General features: G+C 56.5%; 1 protein-coding gene across 8 annotated transcripts in view; it reads right to left on the minus strand.

Moving 5' to 3' along the window:
* Positions 1-12,607, minus strand: part of ABR (ABR activator of RhoGEF and GTPase) — a 228,738-nt gene that overhangs the window by 101,912 nt on the left and 114,219 nt on the right. Inside the window, exon 1 of one of the 8 annotated variants that reach the window (XM_024235375.3) lies at positions 4,345-4,709. The exons of 6 other annotated variants lie outside the window; for them this stretch is intronic. In XM_024235375.3, coding sequence (XP_024091143.1) covers positions 4,345-4,476 — 132 coding nt within the window. In that variant the 5' untranslated portion in view covers positions 4,477-4,709. Of the gene's footprint in view, positions 1-4,287; positions 4,311-4,344; positions 4,710-12,607 lie in introns of those variants that run through there. One more of the 8 variants, XM_024235377.3, reaches the window with a different exon arrangement.

Raw genomic sequence — 12,607 nt, forward strand, 5'->3', positions numbered from 1 at the left:
AGTAGATGCCACCGGGCCTGGGGGTGGGGGGTGGCCGTGCCTGGGGCTTATACCCACACCAAGCATCAACCTCAGGACAACTGGCCCATCTCAGTCTCAGGACAGCTGAGGCAGTGTGGAGACATCGAGAGACCCTCTTCTCTCCCAGGGCTAGGCACTGAGGAAGTCTCTTTCAGCTGCTTCCTTGGCAGAATTTAGAACAGAGAAGACAGGGTCAACTGCTGGGGGACAAAGACCAAATTCCAGCGGCCTCTCTCTCCTGAAGGGTGGATCCTCGTATTCTGGGCTCCCTGTTGCTGTCTAAAGTCTTAGGCAGGCACCGTGGGGCACAGGCAATGTTTTGAAACTTCAGTTGTTCATATCCCACCCTTAAAATTTTGCCATACTCACATACCACCACCTACACTATTGTTTACTCAATATTGTTCTTTACAATAACTTTTTTTTTTTTGAGACAGAGTCTCACTGTGTCACCCAGGCTGGAATGTAGTGGCGGGATCTCGGCTCACTGCAACCTCCATCTCCCGAGTTCAAGCCATTCTCCTGCTTCAGCCTCCTGAGTAGTTTGGATTACAGGTGCACGCCACCATGCCCAGATAATTTTTGTGTTTTTAGAAGAGACAGGGTTTCACCATGTTGGCCAGGCTGGTCTTGAACTCCTGACTTCGTGAGCCACCGCGCCCAGTCTCCCAAAGTGCCGGGATTACAGGCATGAGCCACTGCGCCCAAGAACTGACTTGTAAAAAGCAGTCTTATCCTACACATATTTGAAATCATAAGAAAAATGTACAGGTCATATTTTTTCTAATATATATTAAAATATATACTTAACCATTAAAATGCAAAATATAGATCGAGGTGCCACCGATCATTTCTCAAATCACCACATGTGGGGCCGGCACTTAGAAAAACATCCAAATGGGGGATACAGGCATGATGTGCAGGCACAAGAGACCTGGGCAGGTGAAACAGAAATAGATGTTTCAGACGATCCATTAAAAACTGACACAGAATTGGGCCGGGCTCAGTGGCTCACGCCTGTAATCCCAGCACTTTGGGAGGCCAAGATGGGCAGATCACTTGAGCCCAGGAGTTACAGACTAGCGTGGGCAACATGGTGAAACCCTGTCTCTACAAAAATATAAAAATTAGCCCAACGTGGTGGCATGTGCCTGTAGTGAGGGGGAGGCTGAGGTGGGAGGACTGATTGAGTCTGGGAGGTGGAGGCCACAGAGAGCCATGATGGTGCCACTGCACTCCAGCCTGGGTGACAGAGTGAGACTCTGTCTCAAAAGAAAAAAAAAATGGCACAGAATGATACCTAAAGGGCTAATCTGCATGACAAAAGGGTTTTTATTCCTGACAAATAAGTTCCTTAAAATAGCACCTTCTACAACGCCCCCGTCTAAACCCTACCTATCTTTAAATAGAATGGCATGAAACACTTTTGGCAAGTATACGCCATTTTACAGATGCAACATGACGCTGCTATCAGTATTTGCATTACCAGTTTCACAGATCAATAACTCTTCAAAGGTAAGTCTGGGCTGAGATATGCAGCAAACTCCAGCTATAGCTTTGGAGAAAACTGCGGCCAACTTTACCTCTGCCCCCCAGGAAGATGAAGCGTCTTGGAAATTACACTGGAAACAGGATTGATTTATGGGCCTGGCACTTGGGCACATGCTCAGGACACAACTGCTGCTTAAGGTAAGTAACCCTAAAGTAAAGTCATAGCAAAGAGAATTGCCTTGGATTCCTACCAGCTGCCAGGGAGGGGTGTGCCAAGAACGTCTGCAGCCCAGGACAGGAGTGTATCATCCAGAAATGACCCTTGGCCTGCACGCACACACATGCGCGCACACACACGTGGACGCATCCAGGCCATCCCCAACTCCATGAGAAGTGGTCCCTTCTCCCCTGAATTTGGTGCCCTTTTATCAGTACTCTTCTCACAGCTTTTTTTTTTTTTTTTTTTTTTTTTGAGACTGAGTCTCACTCTGTCGCCCAGGCTGGAATGCAGTGGCGCGATCTTGGCTCACTGCAACCTCTGCCTCCTGGGTTCAAGCGATTCTCCTTCCTCAGCCTCCTAAGTAGCTGGGATTACAGACGCCTGCCACCACGCCCAGCTAATTTTTGTATTTTTAGTAGAGATGTGGTTTCACTCTGTTGGTCACGCTGGTCTCGAACTCCTGACCTCAGGTGATCCGCCCACCTCAGCCTCCCAAAGTGCTAGGATTACAGGCGTGAGCCACCGCACCCGGCCAACCCTGACTACTTCCGTACTCTATTCCTACTCCCTGTACCCGCCCCTTGCTCTGAACGCCTTGTGAGGGAAAATCACGCCTTGTTCCTCTCGTCGCCTCTACGGTGCCAGGCAGGGCGCTCTGAAGAGCACCCAACCTGAGAGTGTTTGTTGAATGAATCCATGTGCCTTCTTCCCACAGCTCTGCAGCCACCTGCTTGTCTTCTCCCTCTGAGGCCAATGCCGGTAGAGGAGGGAGGAATTCTAGAGGTGTTCAGGATGAGGCAGGGAGCCTGGAACTCCCCAGCATTCAAGAAAGGTCCCCTTCCCCCATGCTGGCAGCAACGTAGAGGGGAAGACCCCATCCAGGTGCTCATGGGGACCCAGGAGGAGCAGCCGTTTTTAGGTGTGACACGTGCTCAGGCTCTCTCGGCATCCGTGGGCCACCGCCGTATGCAGTAGGACACCTCTGAGATGGAGCGAGGCTGGGAACCTGGTGCACCCTTCGTGGTCCCCAGCAGGCCTCACACATTGTGCAGATTCTCACCGGCACCAGCCCCATACCAAGCACTGTGCAGTGTTCAGCAATGAATATGACATGGTCCTCGTCCTCAAAGAGAATGGGATATAATTGCGGAGGCAAATGTCTAGAGTTCTGAGCATCTGAGCAGAATGAAATACGGGCTTAGTTGAGGCATATGCCAGGGTCCAGCAGAAGGGGAGGTCCAGGAGGCGGCCTCTGAGTGGGCCCACATCTGTGCTGGGGGCTTCCCAGAGGAGGCCCATGAGGGCCACACACCTCCCATCCCAGCATTGCTACTCCCAGCCTGACTCCTGGCTCACGAGCAGACTTTCCCACCCTGTTCCTAGTGGGGAGGCTGGTCAGATCCTAAGTGCAGAGGCCTCCCTGAGCCCACCGGGAGACGTGACTTACCCCCACGGCCCTACGCCAGCACCAGATCAGAGAACACGGGGTGGGGTGCCAGCCACTGCCAGCCTCCCTACAGCTCCACTCCCCACCCAGGCCTGCAGCCACCGCTCCACCCATACTCCACACATCAGCCATCTACCGTGGTTCTGCATCTATTTTTACCTCCACTGGCTCCTCCTCAGAACCACACTGTAGAGTGGGTGGGGCAGGACTGTGATCCCCATCTTCTGTGAGGGACAGGGAGGCCCAGAGAGGTTCAGGGACAGCCTCCCGTCCCCAGCAATGCTGGCTGCACATGCCATCTAGGCCCCGCAGATGGGCACTCGGTTAGGCAGCCTCGCTTAGCAGTCTGCAAACTCCCCGAAACGCATCCTCACTGGGCGTCCTTTCTCGACACAGAACAAGAGAGCAGTTGAGCAAAAGGCTGAGGTTGAAGCTCTGAGAGGTGTGTCCAGGAGAGGAAAAGGAAGACCGCTGTGGTGTTCCGGGCCAGACTCACAGAGCCGGCGTGGTTCCGGGGCCACCACTGCCCTCCAGTTCTACCGGGAGGCAACCTCTCCTACAGGACGGGGCATTGCTGCAGAGAACGCCGTCAGCCCCAGAGCCGGTGGGCCAGGGCCCATCAGATGCTCCCTGCCTATCCCACCTCGGGAAGGGCACCTGCCCACCTGGCTGCGGCCTCCAAGCCAGCTGTTCCCTCCCCCGCTTCAGCTGACCCAGTGCTTTTCCCTCAAGGAAGCTCAGTGACCTCTGGCTCTTGCCCTTTGCAAACACCCTCTTGCCTCAGCTCAGAGACACCAAGTCCCCGTCCCCTGGCTGGGAAGAGGGTGGCCCCTCTCTTGCGGTTGCCGTGGAAACAGGGGATTCCTGCCCACCGGCTCCAGGGAGGCTGACAGGCCCGCCAGGTGACTCCTGGCACGGCCGCCGGAGCCCTGAGCTGGGCTGGGCTGGAGGGGGCGGCAGCCACTCCCCCGAGGACACCGGTCGGGGAGGCAGGCCCGCCCCTCTCCCCCGGGAACAGCTGCGGGGGCCGGGACCCTCGCGGACTCCGCCGAGGGGCTTCCACCCGGCCGCGCGCTCTGCGCCCCCATCAGCCATTTCTCCCGCGCACCTTCGGCAGCGCCGGCCCGGCCCCCCCCCCAGCGCCCAGGGCGTGTCACGCTCCCACCTTCACAGTCACCAGGAAGGGGGACCCTGAGCCGGGGCTGGTCGGGGTTCCCAGCTCGCACTCCTCCAGGAGAAACACATCTTCGTCCTCCAGAACCTTGTCCAGCAAGCCTATCGCCTCCTCTTCCTCCATGGCAGCCGGAGCCCGCGGAGGGCAGACAGGAAGCGGGGTCCACGCAGCGGCAGCGGGAGGAGGGAGGAGGGAGGAGGGAGGAGGCGGGCGGGAGCGGGGGCAGGTCTACACCCGCGCGCCCGGCCTGGGGCTCCCGACCCGGGACTGCATCCCGGACCTAGTCCACCCCGCTCCGCCGCCGCCGCCTCGCGCGTCCTCGCCCGGCGAAAGGGGGAGCAAGGCCCGGGCAGCCCCTGACGCCGTGCCCGGCCCGTGGCGGAGGCGAACCCGCGGCGCAGCAGCCCGGCGCCCTCCTCCGTGTCCCGCCCGGCCCCGCTCCCGGCCCCGCAGGGCCCGCCCTTCCCGGGCTCCGGGACTCGGGCTCGCGCTCGCTCCGAACACACAGGAAACGCGCGTCGCGAGGTGGAGCCGCCCGTCCTCTGGGGTTGCGGGGCCGCGGCTGGCGGAGGCTTCTGCGGCGGAGGAGGAGCGAGGAGGCCGCGGCCGGGCCGGGGTGGGGTGGAGGGGGGAGGCCGCTTCGCAGACGCATCTTCATTCCCCGCGCGCGGCCGAGCCAGGAGCCCGGCAAGCAGGGGCGACCCCCAGAGCCACCCCGGAGTCCCCACGCGCCAGAGCCCCCTTCCGGAGGGGAGGCCCCGGCCCGCCCAGAAGCCACAGCCGCGTCCCGGCCGCCGCTGGAGGAGTCAGGCTTTGCAACAGACAGGCCTGACCTGCCCCCAAGCAGGAGCGCGGCGCCACCACGGTCCTGTTCACGAGCGGTGGGCGCCCCACTCACAGGGACCAGGATCCCCCTCCTCCGAGCAGCCCCCCAACTCACAGGTGCTGAGACCAGCACCCCCACCTCCTCCGAGCAGACCCCCACTCACGGACGCTACTGATACCAGCACCCCCACCTCCTCTGAGCAGCCCCCCCACTCACAGACGCTACTGACACCAGCATCCCCACCTCCTCCGAGCAGCCCCCTACCCAAAGACCAGCCCCCCAACTCACGGACGCTACTAACACCAGCACCACCTCCTCCGAGCAGCCCCCCACTCACAGGCCAGCCCCCCTACTCACAGAAGCTGCTGCGACCAGGACCCCCACCTCCTCTGAGCAGCCCCCACTCACAGGCACTGCAGAGACCAGGACCCCCACCTCCTCTGAGCAGATCCCCCGGCAGAGACCAGGACCCCCACCTCCTCCGAGCAGCCCCCCCAACTCAAAGACCAGCCCCCCTCACTCACAGACGCTACTGACACCAGCACCCCCACCTCCTCCAAGCAGCCCCCCCACTCACAGACGCTACTGACACCAGCACCCCCACCTCCTCTAAGCAGCCCCCCTACTCACAGATGCTGCAGAGATCAGGACCCCCACCTCTTCTGAGCAGCCCCCCCACAGAGACCAGGACCCCCACCTCCTCTGAGCAGCCCCCCACCGACTCACAGGCACTGCTGAGACCAGCACCCCCACCTCCTCCGAGCAGCCCCCGCAGCCACCCCACCACAGGGAGCCAGCCTGCAAGGGGAATGCACACAGAACCCAGGACAGGCACCCAGAACCCAGGACAGGCACTATTGCCCGCCCTGCCCACTCCCAGCCAGCTCCCCCTGGCTTCTCCGATAGTTGCAGAACCCCCAACTGTGCAGGGAGTGAGGCCACATTCTGGTCCCCCTGGCCCTAGTTCCCGGATGCACATACACCTCCTTCCATGGGAGGAGGAGTCCAGGGGAGGCCCTGGGAAAAGCTCTTTTACAACCCAACGATGGAGCAAAGGTTGCAAACGACACCCATGAGGGTGCGGGTGAGGCCAGCCCGTGAAGCAAGCCAGGTAGGGCTGGGTGAAACCACCACTCAGTCCAGCTGATGGCTGCTGGAGGAAACCAAGCTCACGGCTGCCTGATCTCTGTTCAAAATAAGCTAAAATCTGGCTTCTTAACAGGAACGCTCCTGATTTTAAAACGATGGCAAATAATTAACATTTTAAAACAACATGGTGCTGTCTAAATGAACCACACCTGTGGCCTGAGTTCGGCCCACAGCCCTCCACTCCCCCCAGAATTCTTCAGAAGCTCTGGGCTCTAGGTGGGGCTCATGCAATTCCATTAGCAGCAGAGAAGCTGCCCTCTCTGGAGAGAGGCTCCATCCTGTTTCCAGAGCTGAAATACAGAGCAAGGGATTGGGGGGTGAGCCCTTGGGGGGGCCCCAGGGCTAACAGCCTTTGATCAGGGAACTGTGCCACCAGAGTTCAGCAGAGGCACACCCCCCCCACCCCACCCCACCCATCTCCTTCCAGCCCCTGGTTTTCCCCTGTGCTTGCCTGGGTGGGTTATAAATAGCCAGGGCGCATCTGAAGGGCCCTTTCAGCCACAATTCCTCATTTGGTGTGGGCGGGTGAGGCTGTGGCCAGGGCTTGGGAACGACCAGGCCTGGCATTCCCCAGGGCACAAGTATGCCAGCTCAGGGCCTGGTACCACAGGTTGTTCTGTCTCCCGCCCGGCGGGCTCCATGTGCATGGCATGGGCTGCCCACACGAGTCAGACCTGCAGGTGACACGAAGAAGGGCCTAAAACCCCACAAGCCCCTGCTGTGTTCGTTCCTCCACTCAAGAGGACATGAGGTGCCCTTGGAAGTCTGCCAGGATATCCTCATCCCCGTTTCCCACGCCTCTACATGGCATGGTGAGACTGACGCCCACTTCTTCCCGAAATCCCTGAACCCCATACAAGTGGCTCCCTGAGTATCCAGGGCCTCTCTACTCCACCCTGTCCCCGGTGGCTGGAAATTCCAGTGAGTAACGAGAGTGCCCCTCCATCAGACACAGACTCCACTCACAGGCCCTCGGCGCCCCCCTGGAGGGGAAATGACTCACCAGTCCCCACAGCTTCCCTCCCCTTCCCTTACAAATGCCCTGAGCCAGCCCTGGACCTGAGCTCCACACTGTCTGCCTCGGCCTGGCTCCTAATGTTCTCCATAGAAGCAGCCTGCTTCAAAGGCCCCCATAACGGTTTATTCCAAAGCCAGAGGTCTCCCTCTCCGCTTCTTTGGCCTCTGCAGTCCAGAGTTTCTCCAAGCCCTCAGCTGCCCTGTTGATGCAGGCGCTGCCCCGACCACTCTCTGGTGTAGGCTGGCCCTTCATTCTCCCGCCTCCTGTAAATGTGGAGTCACTTGCTTGGGCCCAGCCTCAGCCCTCTGCTCCCTTCCCCCAGAGAAGCAGCCCTTCTCCCTTCCAGGCCAATGGCGGCCTGCTGCCAGCTCCAGCCCCGGTGTCTTGCTGGGCTCTAGGTCTAGCACCTGCTCCAGCCACTGGGTCTCCTCACTTGGAAGCCCCAGCAACAGCCCTTCCACTCCACATATCCGGACCAAACGACCCTTCCTCCTCCTGAAACAGCTTCCCCTTCTGGGTTTCCCCTTCTGTTAGTGACGCCGCCATCTTGCGAGTCTTCCTTCCCTCCACCCCCACATCCCTTTTACCAAGTCCTTTGGTTCTTCCTTCTTTTCCTTTTCCAAAGCCACCACCCCACCAAGCTTTAGAGCCTCTTACACCCACACGACCACACATACTTCCCCACTTTGGCTCCTGATCTTGTCTGTCCATCTGTCTGTTCATTCATGCATTGATACCCAGAAAAGGCCTGGCATGACACACATACAAGGCTGGGAGACAGGGCCCTTGCCGTTCGCAGGCTCTTGATCCGTCTGGGTTCAGGATGTGTGAGCACACGAGGCAGTGTTCTCATTTACCAGCCACCCTGGGGACGGAGGACAGTGGCACTAACGCTGCCTGAGAGTGAAAGCTTCACAGGACAGTGGCTTCTGAGCAGCATCTGGAAATAGGGAATGGTTTCCAGGCAAAGAAGAGAAGTCCCGAAAGGAAAGGGTTAAGCAGCTTCAGCAACCTGGGTGCAGTGGCGCAGCTGAAATCTCAGGTACTCAGGAGGCTGAGGCGGGAGGATCGTTTGAGCTCAAGAGTTGGAGGCGGCAATGAGCTATGATCACACCACTGCACTTCAGCCTGGGCAACAGAGCCAGACTCTGTCTTGAGGAAGGGAGGAAGGGAGGGAGGAAGGGAGGAAGGGAGGAAGGGAGGGAGGAAGGGAGGAAGGGAGGGAGGAAGAGAGGGAGGAAGGGAGGAAGGAAAGGAGGAAGGAAGGTAGGTTAAGAAGCACTGCTTGCTAGAGGACAGAAGATGAACTTGGAGAAGTGGCCTGAACAGCATCATAGAGGGTGAGGGGCATAAACTCCCGCAAGAGCAATGAATGGGGCACCCACTGAGACTTTTTTTTTTTTTTTTTTTTGAGACAGGGTTTTGTTCTGTCACCCAGGCTGGAGTGCAGTGACACAAACATGACTCACTGTAGCCTTGACCTCCTGGGCTCATGCGATCCTCCCACATGAGCCTCCTGAGCAGCTGGGACTGCAAGCACACACCACACCCAGCTAATGTTTGAAATCTTTCACAGCCACTGAGATTTCTGACACCATCAAGTCTAAATCTCAGTCTCCAATGGTTGACTCTCCACAGTCTTCCCCCACACCCACCCTCCATTCCCTCCTTCCCTGACCCAATCAGCAAGCATTTGTTAACGCCTGACCCAATCAGCAAGCATTTGTTAACGCCTGACCCAATCAGCAAGCATTTGTTAACGCCTGACCCAATCAGCAAGCATTTGTTAACCGCCTGACCCAATCCAAGCATTTGTTAACCACCTGACCCAATCAGCAAGCAGTTGTTTACCGCCTGACCCAATCAGCAAGCATTTAACCGCCTGACCCAATCAGCAAGCATTTGTTAACCACCTGACCCAATCAGCAAGCATTTGTTAGCCGCCTGACCCAATCAGCAATCATTTGTTAGCTGCCTGACCCAATCAGCAAGCATTTGTAAACCGCTTGACCCAATCAGCAAGCATTTGTTAGCCGCCTGACCCAATCAGCAAGCATTTGTTAACCGCCTGCTGTGCACCAGGCACTGTGCTAGCATTCGGAATGCAGCCACGGACAGGGGACCCCGTGCCTATCCTCGCGCAGCTGACAGTCTCGGGGACAGACTGACCTCGTGACTGACTCCCAAGGCAGTGTCAAGGGAGGGGCAGGGCCGTAATGGGGAGGGGAGCAATGTTAGAACTCTGCAGCCGAGGTGCCACTTTTCTAGAAGGGATAACATGGAAACACCTATTGCGATTTTTTTTTTTTTTTTTTTTTTTTTTGAGACGGAGTCTCTCTCTGTCACCCAGGCTGGAGTGCAGTGGTGCGATCTCAGCACACTGCAACCTCTGCCTCCTCGGTTCAACCCATTCTTTTGCCTCAGCCTCCCTAGTAGCTGGGATTACAGGCACCCACCACCAGGCCCGGCTAATTTTTGTATTTTTAGTGGAGATGGGGTTTCATCATGTTGGCCAGGCTGGTCTCGAACCCCTGACCTCAGGTGATCAGCCCGCCTCGGCCTCCCACAGGGCTGGGATTACAGGTGTGAGCCACGGCACCCGGCCCACTGCTCATTTTTAGATTTGGATTTTAGCATCACCTCCTCCAGGGAGCCTCCCGTGACTACCCGTTGGCTGCATCAGATGTGCCCGTTGGTGCCCTCAGAGCCCACTCTACGTTCCCAATCGTGGCATTTCTTTTTTAACTTATTTATTTTCCTGTTACATCACTAACAATTCTAACTTTGTAGACACACATAATATAGAAAGTCTCCTCTGGTTGCCTCTGACAGAGGGAACCTCTAAGAGTTAGTTATACATTTTTCCTTATTTCTGTCCACGAATAAACTATACATATAGGCCGAGTGCAGTGGCTCATGCCTGAAATCCCAACACTTCGGGAGGCCGAGGCAGGAGGATCACTCAAGCCCAGGAGTTTGAGACCAGCTGGGCAACATGGCAAGACCTCATCTCTACAAAAATTTTTAAAAATAATTAGCTGAGTGTGGTGGCATGCTCTTGTGGTCCTGGCTTCTTGGGAGGCTGAGGCAGGAGGATTGCTTGGGCCAGGATATTGAGGCTGCAATGAACTGTGTTTGTGCTACTGTGTTCCAGACTGGGCAACAGAGAAAGACCCTGTCTCAAAAAAAAAAAAAAAAAAAAAAAAAAAAAATTAGGCCGGGCGCAGTGGCTCACACCTTTAATCCCGCATTTTGGGAGGCCAAGGCAGGTGGACCACTTGAGGTCAGGAGTTCGTGACCAGCCTGGTCTACATGGTAAAACCCTGTCTCTACTAAAAATACAAAAATTAACCAGGAGTGGTGGCACAGGCCTGTAATCCCAGCTACTCTGGAGGCTGAGGCACAAGAATTCCTTGAACCTGGGAGGCAGTGGTTGCAATGAGCTGAGATCACACCACTGCACTCTAGTCTGGGCGACAGAGCAAGACCCTATCTCAAAAAAAAAAAAAAAAAAAACTTATGGCCGGGTGCAGTGGCTCAGGCCTGTCATCCCAGCACTTTGGAAAGCCGAGGCAGGCGGATCACCTGAGGTCAGGAGTTCGAGACCATCCTGGCTAACACAGTGAAATCCCGTCTCTACTAAAAATACAAAAATTAGCTAGGTGTGGTGGCGCACACCTGTAGTCCCAGCTACTCGGGAGGCTGAAGCAGGAGAATCACTTGAACCCAGGAGGCGGAGGTTGCAGTGAGCTGAGATCACACCACTGCACTCCAGCCTGGGTTACAGAGAGAGACTCCGTCTCAAAAAAAAAAGCAGTGGTTAGAGATGCCGGTGGGGCTGGGGAACAGACAGGAGAGAGACTGTGTGAGGCACAATGACATGAGTTTAGTCTGGCTGGTTCATGCATTCATTCAGCTAATATTTACTGAGCACCTACTGTGTGCCAGGCACAGTTCTAGGTACCAGAGACCACAATGAGCAAAAGTTTTGTTACAAAACCGACAAAATCTCTCTCTCGTGAGAGTTCACATTCTAGCAGGGAGTTGGTCCTGAGGCCACAGAGGTCAGCAGGGGGTCCAGGGGTCAGGTCAGACAAGGTCTTGACAGCTGTGCAAAGAGTCTGGGTTGGGCCCTATAGGCGAAGGGAAGGTGCTGAAGGATTTCAGGCCAGGTGTGACAGGACATTCATCCTGCATCCCTCCTGCTGACATCAGATGACTCTTTCTAAAACACTGCTCACTCTGTGCCCAGCAGGAAGCCACCAAGCCAGCCCAAACAAGGGCCGTGGGGCCCCAGCTGATGACTCACCCATCTCACTGTTGACAGTAACCTCTCAAAGGGCCTGGCACGTTCTCACTTCCAGGCCTTTAACAATGGCAGGTCCTCGACTTGAAGCACTTTCTCCTGCCTCTCGGCTTCTCCCTGGCTCTCCCAGCTTTCCTGGCAGAAACTCAAGCCCCACCTCCAGATTGTATGAAGCTCAGTAGCTCTTCAGCCAATGGGAACCGACACCAAAGGGCAAGTGCCAGGGCAGGTGCAGCCACTAACTACAGCCACAGATGGAACCGGATTCATCACCTTCTAGATCACCTTGCTCCTCCCTCTGCCTCCTCGTTCTCTGTTCTAGTACAAATCACTCCAAAATCATATACATAGTTCAACTACATAAAACTAACATTGGCCAGATGCAGTGGCTTATGCCTGTAATCCCAGCACTTTGGGAGGCCGAAGTGGGCAGATCACCTGAGGTCAGGAGATCGAGACCATCCTGGCTAACATGGTGAAACCCCGTCTCTACTAAAAATACAAAAAATTAGCCAGGCATGGTGGCGGGTGCCTGTAATCCCAGCTATTCGGGAGGTTGAGGCAGGAGAATCACTTGAACCCAGGAAGTGGAAGCTGCAGTGAGCTGAGATCACACCACTGCACTCCAGCCTGGGTGACAGAGGGAGACTCTGTCTCAAAAAAATAAAATACATAGGCCAGGCAAGGTGGCTCACGCCTGTAATCCCAGCACTTTCGGAGGCCAAGGCGGGCGGATCACCTGAGGTTGGGAGTTCAAGACCAGCCTGGCCAACATGGTGAAACCCCATCTCTACTAAAAATACAAAATTAGCGGGGCGTGGTGGCAGGTGCCTGTAATCCCAGTTACTTGGGAGGCTGAGGCAGGAGAATCACTTGAACCCGGGAGGCGGAGGCTGCAGTGAGCTAAGATTGCGCCACTGCACTCCAGCCTGGGTGACAGAGGGAGACTCCATCT

This window comes from Pongo abelii, chromosome 19 (assembly GCF_028885655.2).
Source record: "Pongo abelii isolate AG06213 chromosome 19, NHGRI_mPonAbe1-v2.0_pri, whole genome shotgun sequence".
Taxonomy (NCBI): Eukaryota; Metazoa; Chordata; class Mammalia; order Primates; family Hominidae; genus Pongo; species Pongo abelii.